The sequence below is a fragment of the Saccopteryx leptura genome, chromosome 8, assembly GCF_036850995.1.
Source record: "Saccopteryx leptura isolate mSacLep1 chromosome 8, mSacLep1_pri_phased_curated, whole genome shotgun sequence".
Taxonomy (NCBI): domain Eukaryota; kingdom Metazoa; phylum Chordata; class Mammalia; order Chiroptera; family Emballonuridae; genus Saccopteryx; species Saccopteryx leptura.
In genome coordinates, this window is record NC_089510.1 from 66,664,424 (window position 1) to 66,682,911 (window position 18,488).

Here is an 18,488-nt window from a genome sequence, read left to right on the forward strand (position 1 = left end):
GAGTCTGAGTCTTCACTTGAAACTCGCACCACGATCAGCCTTGTGTTCCTCTCCACCCCTCCCTGGACCGAGCAGGACCAGCTGTCAGCCACCCACTCCCGCTCCGCCCCCGCCTCAGCTTCTCCGTCTTGTTGCTCTCCCTCCCAGCCTGGGAGCTGACTCAGGTCTGTCTCACCCTTCCTTTCTTTCCTTTCTCTCCCTTCCCCGATTAGAATCTACTTTCTGCCATCACCACACACCTGACACTAGCAGGGGTCATCAAACTTTTTATAAAAACCGCCCACTTTTGCAGTGCTGGTCAACCTGGTCCCTACCGTGCAACCAAACAGCGCCGCAATTGGCCCATCATGAAAGCTGGAACGCCCACTAGTGGGCGGTAGGGACCAGGTCTACCAGCACTGCAAAAGTGGGCGGTTTTTATAAAAAGTTTGACGACCCCTGAAAGTCTTATTAGCTTATGTCTAAATGTTTGAACCTGATTTGGGAGGAAGGGAAAAGAAAGAGAATTCAAGTGTGGAAAAAGAGCCCCTTGGCACCAGAAATGAATAAAGAAAACTTTCTGAGACTAGAAAGCTCCTCGCCTGGGTGGAAGGTGTGAGAAGAACAGAAGCATTTTGGGGTCTGGAAGCAGAGGACACCTCTGCCCTGCTTTCTGAATGTGTAGTCTAAGGACAGCAAGATCTCAGGGAGAGAAGACACACATGGAATCTCTTGGCAGTCCTATTCATTGGTACAGAGACTCTGGTAATTCCAGTTTGATACTGAAGTAAAAGTTAAACTAGACCAAAGAGTTATGTGAACAGGGCAGTAAGCATCCCTCAGCAGGGGACTGGTGGACCAATGATGAAGAATCAGACCACCTTCTCATGCCCAACACCCAATTACCTTGGACTATGTGAGTCTTGAACTGTGGCACAAACTTTGTGTGGGGAGCAGCAGAGTGAGGGAACTCCAAGAAAGACTGAGGTTAAGTTTTCTACTAGCCCAGTAGGGTGGCAACTTAAAATAGAAATTAATGTATTCTGAAAATAAAGTGATATTTCTGGTGCACTTGAATTTATTATGCTCATGATTCAAGCCTGTAAACTTTTTGTTTTTGTTTTTTGCAAATTATAGCCTGAGCTTTGTTTGCTTTATAATTAAATTAGAACTTATTTCTCCAAAAGAAAATTTAGAAGACTACAAGTAAGAAGTAGGAGAGAATTTGGATCACTTTTCTAAGAGGAATCCTTTATATGATAATACATAACTTCCTGGTACAACCAGCTACAGCATAAGTACTAATGGAGAAATGATGCTAGAATTTAAAAAAGTGAGGTTCAGGAAATAAAGAAATTCTGAGGATTTGTCGTAAGTGGTATAGTAGCCAGCGAGAGAATTAACTTCTGACTGTGACCCAGATTTTTCCTCTTCTCTCCATTTGTCTCACACTTCTCATGCCATCTCCTCCCCACTCACGTTGTCCTATCCTGAATATGAAAGTACATTTAAAATAACTTGAAAATTTGCATTTATTACTGGTTACATTTTATTTAGACTTCTAATTCAGAACATTACTCATTTTTCAAGGAATTCAGATTTTCTTTTGGAAATATATATGTAAGAAACTTTGATAGCTGTGAAAACTCAATCTTGAATATCCCTGGACATGATCCAGAGGCTATTTGAGGGAAGGGCTGAATTTTGGGCTTTTGAGGATTGTGATTTGGTAATGAGAAGCTTGGGAAATTGGCTTCAGGAAGAGGAAGAACTTCACCTTTCTTTAATGGAGGAAATCGGTACACATGCCCAATTTGTTTCCATTTGAAGGGTCCTTTACTTAGACCTCTATCTTCTGAATGCCTAGGTGGTGAGCCATGGCCCCAGTGATGTTGATCTTGGGGACCTTGGCTATAGGGTGGTGGGTCACAGGGTCCATGGTCATAAAAATTATGGCCATGGGGGAGGTGTCTATGAGGATGGTGCCCATGTTGATGGTGCCCGCGGGAATGGTGCCCATGAAGATGGTGCCCATGGGGATGGTGTCTATGAGGACGGTGCCCATGAGGATGTTGTCCATAGTGATGGTGTTCACTGGAACTATGATTATGAGGGGGTGAATGGGTTTCATTGGTGCCAATACTGAGGTGATGACGTTTTAAAGAAGGTAATAGTGGAGGAGCTTCTGCCTGAAGTGGTGGTTGGTCTGAGTGATTTTTGTCTTCTAGAGCAAGTGGGCATCCAAGTTTATGTGGCTTGTGGGAATGGTGGTAATCTCTGGACCTATTGTGCTTAAATGGAGGCTTGCCAGCAGGAGAATGCTCATGCCCACCAGGGTGGAGAAGGTGGCCCAGATGGCGTTGTACATCATTGATGTGTTCATGTTCCTGGTAAAGAACACAAAAAAGTGAATATATCATATAAAATAAAAAATAAATTAAATGTTTAACTTAATTTAGATGAATGGCTCCCATATTTTGAATTCTACAAATAAATTTTATTTATTTATTTTTATTTATTTTTAGTGAGTGAGAGAGAGACAGACAGGAAGAAAAAGAGAGGAGAAGAATCAACTCATAGTTGTGGCACTTTAGATATTCACTATGGCTTCTCATATGTGCCTTGACTGGGGCCTTCAGCTAAGCTAGTGACCCCTTGCTCAAGCCAGCAACCTTTGGCTAACGCCAGTGACCTTGAGCTACAAGCCAGTGACCTTTGGGCTCAAGCAAGGGACCATGGGATTATGCTGATGATCTCACACTCAAGCTGGTGATCCTGCACTCAAGCCAGCACCCTTGGGGTTTTCAAACTGGGACCTCAGCATCCCAGGTCGATGCTCCATCCACTGTGCCATTATTGGTCAGCCCTTGGTATCCTACTTTTAAAATTCATGTGTGGAGCCTGACTGACGGTGGCACAGTGAATAGAGCATCAACCTAGGATGCTGAGGTTCCAGGTTCAAAACCCCAAAGTCACCAGCTTGAGCACAGGGTCACTGGCTTGAGAGTGAGATCATTGGCATTAGTCCATGGTTGCTGGCTTGAGCAAGGGGTCACTGGCTCGGCAAGAGCCCCTTGGTCAAGGCATGTATGAGAAGCAATCAATGAACAACTAAAGTGCTGCAACTACGAGTTGATGCTTCTCATCCCTTGCCCTTCCTGTCTCTCTCTCTCTCTCTTCTGGCAAAAAAAAAGTAGTATACTAGAAAAGGGTTCTCAAATTTTTATCTAGCCAGGTTGGCATTTAAAATACAAACAGGTCCTGGTCAGTGGCTCAGTGGATAGAGCATTGGCCCAGTGTATGGATGTCCTGGATTTGATCCCTAGTCAGGGCACACATGAGAGGTGACCATCTGTTTCTCTCTTTCTTCCTCTCCTTCTCCCTCTCCATCTCCCTCGCCCTCTCCCCCTTCTCTCACTCTTCTCCTCCTGCAGCCAGTGGCTTGATGGAGTGTTGGCCCCAGGCACTGAGGATAACTCAGTTGGTCTGAGTGTGTCAGCTTCAGGTCCTAAATATAGCTTATTGATTTGAGCATCAGCCCCCAATGGAGATTGCAGGATGGATTCTAGTCGGGGCACATACAGGAGTTTATCTCCCTGCCTCTCACTTAAAAAGAAATACAAACTAAAACTGTAATCTACCACCATCATTTCACAATAAGAATAATATTTTGATAACATTCAGAAAGATATTCTCAAAGTAAAGGATGATTCTTTAAATAAAAAAAACTTATCTTTATTTTTCTTATTTCAACATAAGTGGTAGAATTATATTATACTCATCTGTAGTCCAACATTTGAAAACCTAGTGCTTTATAACTTAGGCACTCAACAGAGTTCTGAGACTCTATGATATAAACATCTCTTACTCGTAAAGGATGGATGAGCACTTCTTCATCCTCCTTATTCAGATTCAAAAAAAAAAAAATCTATGCAACCATGTTCATGGTGACAAACCTGCTCACCTTTTTAGGTTTGGCATCTGGATATTTTCATTATTTTCAAGATTTTTTGCTGATATAAAAAATATTGTGAAGGCTATTTGTGTGTAGAGCAAATGTTTCTACACGCAGATAGTCTCATAAAATACTATATATTTTGTATCTTATTTTATATAATAAATTTGAAGCAAATTTATTCTCCTTAGATTCTGTGCCTAATAATAAAACTTGGATTACTAAACTCAGCACTGTAGTCCTAAATACAAGGGCCATTCCCTAATTAATTAAAGGTTGATTAAATTGGTCATGAATTTATTTTTATGACAAATCTTACACCTTATTCTGGCACTGCTCACAACAAAGACTGCTTAGGGAACCCACCTTAAGGTTGAAGACTTCACAGTTTATGACAACGTCTTTTGGAGTTTCCATGTCAGAGTTTCCTACATTGTAAGACAAATCTAATCTGCAGAATCCAAAAACCTATAAATAAGAGAGAAGCCTGTTAGTGTGTGTATTTGTGTGTTAGGTGTGTAGGTGGTGTGAAGGTGCCCAGCTATAATTGTGAACTTTCAGACATTCTGGAAAGAAAGGAGAGCCCTAGAAGAATCAGGGTAATATTATCAATTATCTCCATCAGTTATTTAACAATATCTCCCAATCAACACTGGGAAAAGTACAGATTCCAAAGATTTTCATTACAAATTGCCGTACTTCTCTTCTATGACTAGTCACTAGCATTGGGCTTTCCCAATGGGAGTTGTAAGGAATATTATGTCTTTGATGCCTTGACTTTAGGCCAGCCCTTCTGCATGGAAGACCTAAATTGCCTGTGCCTAGAGAGAATAAAAAGTGGTGAAGATAAGAGATTTGTACAACTTGAATGGGTTCTTTGGAGGAAAGCATTGGATAGGAAGAAGCCAGTTATAAAATGGGTTTGCACAAACCCTGTCAAAGTGACCGTATGCTGGCCCTACTCTAAGTTCAGAGACTACAACCGACTGGAACCCCTCTGCCTCAAAGATCCCTGAACCCAGCTGTCAAAGTTTCAAGATGAAAACTCTTTTTTTTTTTTCAAAGAGACTGTTAATCATTGAGATTCTGAGTCCAGTTTTGAAGTCAGAGAGATCTATGTTAATCTTGGCTTCGTCATTTACTAGTTGTATGAGGTTCAGGTAAGTTGTAAAATTTCTGAAACTCAGTCTTTGTTTGTAAAATGGGTACAATACTATTTGCCCACAGGCTGTGGGAGGGCTTAATTAAATGAGATAATTCTGAAAAAACCCCACTTGGCACTGAGCTCCTCTTCTCCAGCCTCCATGGTTTTGCACTGGGTTTGGATTACCCACACCAAGACAGTTAAGGGTTTGTTGGGGATGGGAGTGGGGGAGGTAGGTGTCTTTTCTGGTGGCCACTAAGCAGAATTCTCAACCTATTTCAGATTGAAAAGTTGAGCAGCCAGGAAATAATGAATATTCCCTCTCTTCTGGCCCCAGAGAATGTCAGAAGATGACCATTAAAATCCTGTGTCCTAACACTTTCTAGCCAAGTGTTCTTGGGTGAGTGTTTAAACTTCTAGGCCCTTCTTTCTCAGGGAAATGGAAACAGACACTTGTTTCTCCTCAATGGGGTCATCACAGGGCTCCAACAAGACAATAATATATGTGGAAGTGTTTTGTAAATACTTATTTTGTAAAGTTACTATGCCAATGCCATGTATCATTCATAATATCTTCCTGCAGATACATGCATATCAATTTATAAGCAATTAAGGACTGAGCACAAAAACAGATTCTAACCTCAGCTTGGTTGTGAACATTGGGCAAGACCCTTACTTTGCTGAACCCATTACCTTCCCATTTGTCAGATGGGGTCACTGTGAGGAGTAAAGAAGATGAAGTGAATGAAAGCACCCGTGACTGTAGATTTTTAATAAATTCTAGTTATTATTTTTAGCTTAAGCTTTTAATCCTTATGAGTATTTAAAAAAAAAACAGTTTTAAGTTTAGGTATATATCATGTATATTCATAAAATGATATTTTCATGGTTCACTTAATTCTCTGTGCCTCAGTTTCCCCATATATAAATCAGGGATAAAAATAGTATCTAGTTCATACGGTAGTGGTGGAGGGTAATAGGTTAACATATATGTAAAGCCTTTAGAAGGGCATCTGGCACATAGTAAGCAGTCTCTAAACATTACCTAGTATTTCACAGACATCTATTATACTCACATTATGGTGCCTGGGAAAATTGTTACTGGAGCAATTCCTCACAGAGAAGTCCACATAGTAGTTGGTTCTTTCTCCTCCTCTCTAGACAAATGGGATCAAAGCAGTTTCAGGAACATTAAGAAAAGGTCAGTAGATACCTACTATCTAATATACCGTAAAGGCACTATGAGGATTCACGACCATCTGTATGTGCCATTTTTCTTACTGTCTCTGCCTTTTAAAAATTTATCACATAAGTGATAAGGTGCATACTATTTCATTGAAAAGGTTCAGACAATATAGACATAATCAAGTATAGTATGAAAAGTCATCCTTCCTGTACTCCAGCCTCTTCTCAGAGGTACTATCATCCTTTGATGTGTTTTACCTTCTAGTCTTCTCCTAAATATGTTGTGAATACACACAAATATCTAATCCTTTAATAAAAAGTGGCTCATAGTCTAAGTATTGTTCTGTAACTTGCTTTTTCTCTTAGCAATATATCTTGAAATTCTTTCCAATGCACATAGATCCAAAACATTCTTTTTCGTAATTGCATCGTATCCATTCCGTTGCTTATATGTACCATAATTTATTTTACATTGTGTTTTCAAAATACAAGACAATATCAATGAGACGCTCTACAAGACCACTCTGGGTGGGAAGCACTTGGGTCCCTGAACCGGAAGGAAGAATTGTCTAACTCCAGCCAGACCATTGGGTGTGGTGAGGTAGTTGCTCTGAGCCTGTTTTCCATCAGAATACAAGGAGGTTAGAACCAGATGCTTTTCATGACTCACACAGCCCTAATATGCTCTTCTATCTTTTGCTCTTTTTTGTTTGGGTTTCCCCTCCTTTCTGGTAGATATCACACTCTCCACAACTCTAAAAAATAAGAAATTGCAGTTGGGCAGTTCTGTGGTATCTGCTGCCTGTCTCTTTTGGCTGTAGCAAGGGCCTCAAAAAAGTGGTTGGTATTTATCTTACTCTGGCTTATTTCACTAAGCATAATACCTTCTAGGCCCATTCATGTTGTTGCAAATGATAAGTGATAGGGTTGCAGGCAGGGGCTATGTCACCTTCTTCCTTTAAGTGGATGAAGGGACATTGACAAACTAGACATTCCAGATCACCTTTTCCCTGGCATCTGGATTGACTTACCCGGGTGTGGAAGGTCCCCTAGCTTACTTATGGTTAATCTTACATAAATCACTGAAAACTACATTTTTCCTTAATGACTACCAGCCTCCACCCTCGAGTTCCCTATTTAACCCCTACCTGTTAGAGAACCTGTTGCTGGCCTCCGCCTTAAGAGTCAGCCCAGCAGATGACCTCCTAATAAACTTTTCTTCACCTGAACTCAGGTGTCCTCCTTCAGCTGACCTTACAATAAGATTTAATTATTTTTTAAGAGTGAGTAATATTCCATTGTATATATGCACCACATCATCTTCTTTTTCTATAATCTTCTGTCAGACACTTAGGTTGTTTCCATATCTTGACTATTATAAATAATGCTGCAACAAACTGAAGGATGCATATATCCTTTTAAATTTGTGTACAACTGAAACTAATATAATATTGAATTTAGTTAACTATAACTGAAAAAATTTAAATTATAATAATAGAAAGCGGCTGGCTGAGTGAGGCCAGTAGAATGAGTCAGTACCAGTACATTTGTACCTGCAAGGTTGGAACTTGGGCCCTCAGACCCTATCTGGACATATGTGGACTCACCACTCTTGCAACTCTCTCCACTTGGTCCACTCTGAAAGAAGCAAAAGTACCATTCTTCTCTTTGTATTTCTCAAGGGCTTTCTCTGCTTCTTTTCTGTAGAGCTCAGTATCCTCAAAGAAATCGGAGAGCACAGGGCTGTCCTTAACGTTGGCCAGTGCAGAAAAGACTGGAGAAAGAAGATGGCGGCTTTATGGTTACTGGGTTGGAGACAGCAGTGTCAATGCTGGGGCTTAATACATATAAGCATAGTGGCAAGAATAACAGTAGCTCCTATTTTACAGATGGGAAAATTGAGAATTGATGAGGCTAAGAGATTGCTTTCAGCAAATCAGCCACTCAGCAGCAGAGCTAAACTTAAACCCAAATCCTTCTGATGCTCAAGTCTCTGTTGTGACCTTATTATGATGCTCCACTCACGTCATTCATCAACTACTAATATTTTAATGAACTCTTCCTAGTTCTGCCAGGATGGAGAACATCACTGAGGTTAAGTTTTGCTCAGAGAGAGAAGATAACAAGCTCAATCTTCTTTAAGGCAACCTCCTGAAGGAGTTGCCTGGCTGTTGAATTTTTATATATTGAGTCATGTTAAGATTTGCTATTTTTAAAAGGATTCTGTGATAATTCTTTTTGAAGAAGTAAATAAAAAGAACGTGGAATTTAGAGTCAACACTGGGAGAGTAGGATTATGTTCACCACATTGTGGTTGAGTTCCTGAGGCCAAGTCATGGAATCTCAGTTATTCTAACTCTAAAATAGAAAGTATCATACTTTTCATAGTTTTGTTCTGGGATTAAATAAGATGACATTTGTATAACTGCTTTATCAACTGTATTGTTATTATTATTTTTGACAAAGACAGAGAGACTTAGAGAGAGAGACTGATAGGGACAGACAGACAGGAAAGGAGAGAGATAAGAAGCATCAATTCTTCATTGCTACCTGACCAGGTGGTGGCGCAGTGGATAGAGCATCAGACTGGGATGCGGAAGGACCCAGGTTCAAGACCCCGAGGTCGCCAGCTTGAGCGCGGGTTTATCTGGTTTGAGCAAAAGCTCACCAGCTTAGACCCAAGGTCGGTGCAAGCCAAGGCGTTACTTGGTCTGTTGAAGGCCCGTGGTCAAGGCACATACGAGAAAGCAATCAATGAACAACTAAGGTGTCGCAATGAAAAACTGATGCTTCTCATCTCTCCATTCCTGTCTGTCCCTATCTATCCCTCTCTCTGTCTCTGTTAAAAAAAAAATTCTTCATTGCTGCATCTTAGTTGTTCATTAATTGCTCTTCTCATATGTGCCTTGACTGGGGGGGGGGGGCTACAGCAGAGCGAGTGACCCTTTGCTCAAGCCAGTGACTTTGGGCTCAAGCCAGCAACCTTGGGGTCATGTCCATGATTCCACGCTCAAGCCAGCGACCCCATGCTCAAGCCGATGAGCCCGCGCTCAAGTCGGCGACCTCAGGGTTTTGAATCTGGGTCTTCAACATCCCAATACAATGCTCTATTCACTGCACACCATTGCCTAGTTAGGTGTAAGCTGTATTATTATCACATAACTTTTAGATATTGAAGTCAATACTTACTGAGTGCTAAGTACTTTAGAAGTGTACTACACAGAGCATCTTATGTAATTCTAACAAAGACCCAAAGAGCTAATTCTATTATTAACTTTATTTTACAAATGAAGAATGCTTAAAGAGATTAAGTAACTTGCCCTCAAGACCATGCAACTAGTAAAGGGATTCAAATTCAAGCAAATCTGACCCTAGAGCCCATGTTCTCTACGATGATACTGTATGTCTTGTGTAGATTTCTGTTTTTATATATTGAATTTCTTAAAATAAAAGTGCAGAAATAACAAAGGAAACCCCTCTTGCTTCTCTTCTCAAGAGAGAAATAATCAAGTTCATGAGGGTAGGGACCATTTTTGATATGTACATCATAGTGTTATATGTTAAATAGTACTGTATGATTGCATTTTATATTAATCTAGAATTAAGTAGCATATTAACAGATTACCATACCAGAGCTGGTGGTGCAGTTGAAGTAATTTATTCTGAGATCCTGAAATTCACTCAAACATGTTGTAGCTATTACCTTACACTGTCCAATCACCTGTAAGAAAGAGGAGTTTGTCATTGCTACTGCTTCCTTCAGGTTGAATATGGAGAAACAAAAAATTGCTACAACATACCCTATTATCACTTTAAAATTTAGGTGTTATTTCTCTCAAGAAATCCTCTTTCAAAACCTATATTTTCTTACTCTGATTCTCTGTGTTAGATGCTCTATAGGCATCCAAAAGCCCCATGAGAACCAGATCATGAGGGGAACTTAAACAGATCATGGCCATATTGCAAACACTTTCCAGGGGTAAAAATGCTAAAATTTCTAGATATGTAAATGTCTTATTTTCTGGAACTGACATCTTAGATCTGTGTTTTTTTATCTCTATGTTTTTCTCCTGTGGCAGAGAGCCTGGGATCTGAGTGCCCATGAGCAATGTGCTGAACAAGACCCCATTCCTCCTGGTAATTTAATCCACTTGACCATTTCTGGTTATGAGACTTCTCTCCACTTGAGAAGAGAAGAGGAGTTTCCTCTGTTATTGCTGCACTTTTATTTTAAGAAGAAATTCAATATATAAAAACAGAAATCTACACAAGGCAGTATAATATCATTATAGAGAGCATGGGCTCTAGGGTCAGATTTGCTTGAATTTGAATCCCTTTACTAGTTGCATGGTCTATTCTATTCTTCATAGAATACAATACAAGTTCATAGGTTCCTAGACACATAGACTGTCAGGGCCAGAAAGGATCTTAGAATCTATCTACTCCAAATTCCTGTTACTTTGTAGCTGAGGAAATGGAAGTCTAGCAACATAAGGTGATTTGCCCAAGGTCTCATAGCTGGTCATGCTACCCCAATGGACCAGAAGCCCTGCTGACTTATCTTGAACTGGGTTCCTAAGTATAGCTCTCCAGAGAATACTATTCAAGATCAACATAATCTTCATGAGTCAAAAGGTAGAAACTGATGTTCCTCTTCTGCTGTAGTAGCCTAGGCACATAGCTATCCCGAGTAAGCAAAGAAGACAGAAGTCAGGAATGGTATGAAGAGAATGGTGCCTTGTATACTTACTATATCAGATGGGCGTCTAGAAATAGCTGGCTCACAGTCATCCCAGTGTTTCCTTGATTGAACTGGACAGTCAGATTCTTTCACATCTAAGACTAAATAATACACAGCTGTGGATTCCTGAGAAATTCCAAGAAAGCAACAGGTGAGTAGCATGTGGGAACCCAGTATGCTTTCAGTAGAAGCCATCTCTTGATTTCTTAAACAGAATTCCTGCTCCTTTCCAAATTATTGCAGATGTCTACCTTTGTGTCACTTCATCTATTTATTTAAATAAATAGCTTGAAAAAATTACTTCCAGATGTTCTTTTTATTGGCCATGTTATTGCTTCTGCCCATGAGCTTTAAAAAACAATTACTAGACAGCAGTATTGGCTTGGGTGAAGGTGTGGAAGGGTAAATCTAGAATTATAAGTGATGGCAGCAACTTCACGAACTCTGATCTATGCAATTGTGTCCTCTCACCCAGCTCTATTTTCTGAACTTGGACTTCTTGCTTTAATTTCAACTTCCGCAGACCTAACCACTCTCTTCTACAAACCAGCTGTCCTTCTCACCTTATCTTGTCTTTTGTCAGTGACACCGTTTATTATTTATTGCCTTAGTTTGGGGCTTAAAAAAATGTGATATCAACTTTGATTTTTTTCCTTTGCTTTTGCTGTCCAGTCATCAGGCTTCCCATGGTCTTTCTTTGAAATGGCTCATTGCCCTAAATCCCACTATCTGTCTTTGAAATGGCTCATTGCCCTAAATCCCACTGTCTGGGTCTGATCTTCATTTCCTCATTCCTGAGCATGTAAATAGCTTTCTAGTTTATGTACACATTATCTGCAATCATCTCCCCATACACATTGTGCCTCCTACCCCCTACCTAACCTTTACACTACCATTCAGCGGTAGCACTGGGCCAATTTGTCCTGTGTCCTATAATGTGGCAGAAAGCCTGGAGTGGGACTAGTAGTCACAGACTTGTTGGTTGAATCCTAAATCCCTGCACTCGTTCTCTGCAACCTTATAGTGCCTCCACTCCTAATGTTTTAACATGTATAAAGTTATCTGCTTGTCCTGTGTCCATTATCTGACCTTCCTGATTTTAGTGGTTCTCCCAAAGGGTAGGTTATTCTGGGGAGAGGAGTCAGGGAGGGAGGCCTCCCTTCATAATCTCTATCAAGTCCCCAAATCTACTCCAAGTAAGCATAGATCTAAGTGAAGGCAGTAGGCTTGCTTTGCATCAAGATAAACCTACATTCTCTCTTCCAGTCTGGCTGGCTGTGCCAAATCTTACTCAGCACTTCTGGAATACCCCTGCTTATGTTTAATTACTCCCTGTCACCCTCATTCCTGATTTCTTACCCACATAGAAGCAACAGTCCTGGAATTTTCCTGGAATAATTTTAATCCAGGCCATGTCCCTGTTAAAATCCTGCTTATTTGGAGGGAAGCCTTCTCTCATTAAATCACAATAGATCTTCTTTCATTAGATTGCTCTAGCATCTATACCACTCACTTGGTCACTTAAATATACCTTACACAATTTGTCTATGTGTGTGTGTGAGCTGATTATTATTTCCTTGAGGGCAAAGCCCACAGTTCATTCTAATTTTTCTTTTATAGTACTTAGCATTTGACTGGACTCAGCAGCAGTGCTTATAAGTGTTCACAGATTGATTCATAGGTAAGGATGTACAAATAACAAACGTTAGTTTGAAAAGAGTAAGAATAATCTAGAGCAGCAGCAGAAATTTAACAGTAAACCCTGACCAAAGCCATTCCATTGTGCAAAGCAGTAGGCTTAGGGGCTAGAGTCACATTCGCCCACGATGCACCATTTTCCAACTCAGCTCTGCCATTGGTAGTTCCTCACCGCTTTGTCCAAGTGGGCATCAACGACCCGCAGCAACTGGAAAAGGTAGCCGTTCAGACGTCCTTTATTGATCAGGTCTAGCGCTTTCCCTGCCAGGGGCTCGGTAGCATTGCAGCCTATGGGGCTCACAGCACAGGAATACTGCAGCGTGGTCACAAGGATGGGAAGCAGAGCTGCAGCGAATGCCTTCATTGTGTTAAAATGTGAAAACCACCCCTTGCTATGGTGTACCACAGCAGAGAATTTTCCACAGACTTTTAAACACACACTCACATGCACACACACACACGGACTATTGATTAAACAGCTTTTTATACATTTTTGTTGTGTAACTGATTGGAGATGTTCACCTTGACCTCTAGTTAAAATGTCTTTCAACATGCTGTAAATGATTAATGGGTCCCGGGGACAGAAAGTTGAGACATGCCTCTAGTGAGTGGGTAAAACTGTGATCAGCACAAATCTGGATATTTCTAGTAAGTACCAGGCCCAAAGTGTGTTTTTCACCATAAGCGTTTTCTCTTTGGTGTGGAGGTTAGGGATAGAAGTCATTTTCCCCCATTGCCTGCCTGTCTCAGACAGAAATTGCCACTCTCAGTCCCATCTTTGGATGATAGCACTCGAAGTCTTTAGTAGAAAGCACCTGTATTACTTAAGGGAGGTGTTAAACAGTTAACACCACGAAGGAACTGAGTTCAGGTAGAATAGAATAATTAAGAGGCTGTTGCTTTAGAGTAAGATCTGAATTGTTGTTGAATGTTTACCCATAACCTCTATTTTTGAGGGATATTACTAAAAGCCATATAAGCTTTATAAAAGTTGATTTTGGATACAGAATGTGTAAAATAAAAATTAAATCTTCTGGCCCTGGCTGGTTGGCTCAGTGGTAGATATTGGCCTGGCATATGAACGTCCTGGGTTTGATTCCTGGTCAGGGCACACAGGAGAAGTTATCATCCGCTTCTCCACACCTCCCCCTCTCCCTTCTCTTTCTCTCTCTCTTGCTCTCTACCTCTCCTGCAGCCATGGCTCAGTTGGAACAAGTTGTCCCCTGGCACTGAGGATGGCTCCATGGCCTTGCATCAGGTGCTAAAATAGCTCAGTTGCTGAGCAACAGAGCAACAGCCCCTGATGGGGCTTGCCAGGTAGATCTGATAGGGGTGCATGCAAGAATCTGTCTCTCTGCCTCCCCTCTTCTCACTTAAGAAAAAAAAAAAGACTTAAAAAATTAAATCTTTCTCTCTCATTCCTTATTCTTCAAATCCTTCTCCAAGAGAAATGCTTTTAACAAGTTCTTGTTATATACAGTTTAAACATTGCGTTTTCTCTTCAGGTTAATTTCAGATTAAATATTATTAAGAAAGATTACTTTCAGAGATCATGTGGTATTATATGTTGTACATGCTTCTAATATATTACTATTGTCCTATTTTGGGCTATGTATGTAGTTTCCAATTATTTCTTCTTTTAACTAATACTAATATGGACGTCCTTATAAGTTTCTGATTTATTTGGGGATCACTAGATCAGTTGACATAATTTTATAACATCTGATTTTTTGTAATAAAAGAAAAAGATTTCCATATACTCAATATTCTCAATAGAGTGGTACATTTGTTATTATTAACAATATCATTATTACCCAAAGTCCAGAGTTAATATTAGGCTTCACTTTTGGTATCATACATTCTATGGGTTCAGACAAATGTGCAACATCTTTTATCCACCATTTTAGTATTATATACAATATCACTGCCCTAAAATATCCTGTGCTCTGCCTATTTACCCCTCCATACCCTAACCCACTAATCTTTTTACTGTTCTGTAGTTTTGCCTTTTCCAGAATATCATGGAGTTGAAATCATAAGACATGTCACCCTTTCAGATTTAATTTTCACTTAGGGATATGCCTTTAGGTTTCCTTCATGTCTTACTATGGCTTAACTTTTCATTCCTTTTTAGCACTGAATAATATCCCGTTGTCTGTACGTACCACAGTTTATCCATTCAATTACTTAAAGGTAGTTAGATTGCTTCCAAATTTTGGCCAATTATGAGTAGAGCTGCTATAAATATTCATGTGCAAATTTTTATGTGTACGTAAGTTTTAAACTCATTTGGGTAAATATTAAGGAGCACAGTTTCTAGATAGTATGGTAACAGTATGTTTAGTTTCTTGCCAGCATTTGGTGCTGTCATCATGGTTTTAATTTTTGCCTCCCTAATGACATATGATTTGGAGCATCTTTTTATATATTTATTTGTCATTATGCATTTTTTCTTTTTCAGTGAGGTAACTGTTTAAATCTTTTGTTCATTTTTATTTGGCTCATTCATTTTTTTATTGTTAAAGAAGTTACTCTTAAAGATTCATCAAAGGAAACTTTATTACCACATTACTAGAAATGCCAGTCTTGAAGTTCCATCATAGAAGATTAACATTAGCAATTTGCAAAGCACTGATTATTGGAATACAAGGTCCTTGAATGCTTAATGATCGTATTTGTAGACTATTGTCAAGCCTATTGGGTTAGCATACCTACATAAAGTTTGCAGAGTAAGAAAAAATAATAAAGATCAGGATTCAAAGGTTAGGGAAACTGTCATTTAGAAGACAAGCCAAAAAGGCCCTGGCTGGTTGGCTCAGTGGTAGAGTGTCAGCCTGGCATGCAGGAGTCCCGGGTTTGATTCCCGGCCAGGGCACACAGGAGAAGCACCCATCTGCTTCTCCACCCCTCCCCCTCTCCTTCCTCTCTGTCTCTCTCTTCCCCTCCCGCAGCCAAGACTCCATTGGAGCAAAGTTGGCCCGGGCGCTGAGGATGGCTCTGTGGCCTCTGCCTCAGGTGCTAGAATGGCTCTGGTTGCAACGGAGCGATGCCCCAGATGGGCAGAGCATCGCCCCCTGGTGGGCGTGCCAGGTGGATCCCGGTCGGGCGCATGCGGGAGTCTGTCTGACTGCATCCCCGTTTCCAACTTCAGAAAAATACAAAAAGAAAAAAGAGATGAGCCAAAGAGGAACATAAATGTCTTAGAAGAAGTTGTCAGAAAGTTAGGATAAAGACTTGGAGGATGTAGGACAAAGTCTACTTCAAAAAATTTAAGGACAGAACAAGAGTCAGCATTGTCAGATGCTTGAAAGAGGATAAGTAATTGTAAGTAACAATGCTTCTTTGAATTTGAGAAAGTTAACTGGCTCTGGCTGGTAGCTCAGTAGATAAGCATAAGCCTAGCGTATGGATGTCCCAGTTTTGATTCCCAGCCAGGGCACACAGGAGAAGCGACCATTGACCATCTGCTTCTCCTCCCTCCCTCTCCCCCTTCTTTCTCTCTGTTCCCTTCCTGCAGTTCAATTGCTTCGAGTGTAGACCTGGGTACTAAGGATGGCTCTGATGGTATCAGCCTCAGGCACTAAAAATAGCTTGGTGCTTGAGCATCTGCCCCAGATATGGTTGCTGGGTGAATCCAGATTGGTCATATGTAGAAGTCTGCCTCACTATCTCCCCTCCTCTCATCAGAAAAAAAAAGTCAACTCATCAACTTTCCAGTAAACTTACTTTTCCACCTGCTTCCTCTCTGTTGATGGTGCCCTTCTCTATCCAATAAGGAACACAAAATCCAGGGTCCTTCCACAGCTTTTTTTTTTAGGGCTTTTTAAAAATTTATTTATTCATTTTTAGAGAGGAGAGAGAGAGGGAGAGAGAGAGCAGAGAGACAGAGAGAGAGAAGGGGGGAGGAGCTGGAAGCATCAAGTCCCATATGTGCCTTGACCAGGCAAGCCCAGGGTTTCGAACCGGCGACCTCAGCATTTCCAGGTCAACGCTTTATCCACTGCGCCACCACAGGTCAGGCCACAGCTTTTTTTACTAAAACATAAAGGTATACAAGGTGTTATAGAACACCTTTGAGAAACTCCCTGAATGGGATTGGCGTTGGTTTTCCTCTGTTTGCCCCCAGATTCATTCTTTGTCTTTCTGTGTCTGGTTCTGTCCAGGGAGGCGGACTCCTGTGGATTGAGTGACCCAGGCTTCCCTGCAGGATTCTTTACTGTTGGGTTCAAAGAGCCAATGGGAGGAGGCTATCAGAGGGAGGGAAAATAGGTCAGGAGGTTTATCTCCTCCTCTTCCCACTTCAGCACTAGGTTTTGGCAGTGGCTGCATCCCTCTTCAGGGCTGCTCTTGCCAGGTGGCCTCTCCGCCAGCAGCTCCTGCTCCCCTTGGGCTTGGGTAAGGCCCCTCCTCCTCCAGCCTTCTCAGGCCTGGAGCAGTCAGTCTCATGGTGGCTCTTCTCCAGGTGCCTCAGCTTCCCTGCTTGTTCCTTTAGCTTGGCCCACAAGGCTTCATTCACTTTGTTCAAGTCTTTTCAGTTGAACTATCTGAGTCAAATTGTGTTCCTTGCCAGACCCTGATTGAAACAGGTCTAAAACTCCACATGACACCCCAATTAATCACTTTTTTCTTATAGGAAGTAGATAAGAGTAACTGAGTGTGAATTTGCCTACTGCTTGTAAACAAAGGATGCCAAGGCCCATGTTCCTCTTTTAAGAAGCAGCTGCCGGGCAGAGGACAACCATTATATCCGCAGATTCCCTGCGGTATTAGCTTGCTCTGGCTGCCATAACAAAGTACCACAAACTGGGGCTTAAACAACAGAAATCTCCTCACAGTTCTGGAGGCTTCGAGTTTGAAATCAAGGTGTCACAGGGTTGGTTTCTTCTGAGGCCTCTCTCCTTGGCTTGTGTGGGCAGCCACCTGCTCTCTGTGTCCCCACATGGTCTTCCTTCTGTGTTCATCGATGTCTTGATCCCCTCTTCTTATAAAGACACCGGTCATATTGGATTATATCCCTCTTTCATGACTGCATTTTACTCTTTAAACCTTGTGTGCAAAAACAGGCACATTCTGAGATAATGGGGGTTAGGACGTTGGTATATAAATTTTGGGGGTCACAATTCAGCTCATAACACCTCTCATATTTCAAAAAATATATGTATGTGTATATCTGGATATATTACATATATCTTTGTGTAGATGTATATAAACATACATATACATATATAATATATATGTTATATACATATATGTTTTCACTTTTTAAGTGAAAAAATTGGGAAAGAATGTTATTCTTCATTTCTTCTCTAAACAACTGGGAACAATATCTGATTCTCCCTAGGCTCAACCACAGGGCCACAGGCAAACTGTCTCTCAAATCAGCCCTCATTGCTAAGGGACTTGATCGAGTTCTGGGATTGGAGACTATATAGACAGGTAGGAAAAAAAATTCCACCTTCAGGATGAAGGTTGTGAAGACAATAGCTGACCAATACTTGGTGTTGAAATAGTTATAGAATAAAAGGAGCATGAAACTCTATGAAGAATCTCAGTCTCTTGGTATCCTTCAATTTTCATCTCATTTTGATAAAAAAAAAAATTATAGTAAGCTCTTGTCCAGGAAAAGGAGGACATTCCTAATTGTGGCAGGTCCTACACCAGAGACACCTGGCTAAAAGTCAGTAATTGTTACAAAGGGAAGGGTAGAAGATGTAAGAGGCATTTATCCATGGAATGATATCTTGGATGGTTTAGAAGGTGTGCGTTGCAGTGTACATGTGGAGGAT

The 18,488-nt window shown here is 40.9% G+C and overlaps 1 protein-coding gene across 1 annotated transcript; it reads right to left on the minus strand.

Moving 5' to 3' along the window:
• Window positions 1-1,490: 1,490 nt before the first annotated feature.
• On the minus strand, window positions 1,491-13,157 carry HRG (histidine rich glycoprotein). Its single transcript, XM_066347046.1, has 7 exons — window positions 12,875-13,157; window positions 11,014-11,130; window positions 9,894-9,984; window positions 7,871-8,037; window positions 6,155-6,235; window positions 4,301-4,402; window positions 1,491-2,366 (listed from the first exon to the last, which is right to left on the minus strand). Exons 1-7 carry the CDS (start codon window positions 13,064-13,066, stop codon window positions 1,554-1,556), a joined length of 1,563 nt encoding a protein of 520 aa, XP_066203143.1. The 5' UTR covers window positions 13,067-13,157; the 3' UTR covers window positions 1,491-1,553.
• Between the last annotated feature and the right edge of the window lie 5,331 nt (window positions 13,158-18,488).

Bases quoted from the DNA above. Each gene is read 5' to 3' on its own strand.
- HRG (XM_066347046.1), bottom strand. From the start codon at position 13,066: ATGAAGGCATTCGCTGCAGCTCTGCTTCCCATCCTTGTGACCACGCTG. The intron at 11,131-12,874 runs GTGAGGAACTAC...GGAATTTCTCAG, and splicing joins ATGCCCACTTGGACAAAGCG to GAATCCACAGCTGTGTATTA. The intron at 6,236-7,870 runs GTGAGTCCACAT...CCATTTGTCTAG, and splicing joins TGGAGAGAGTTGCAAGAGTG to AGAGGAGGAGAAAGAACCAA.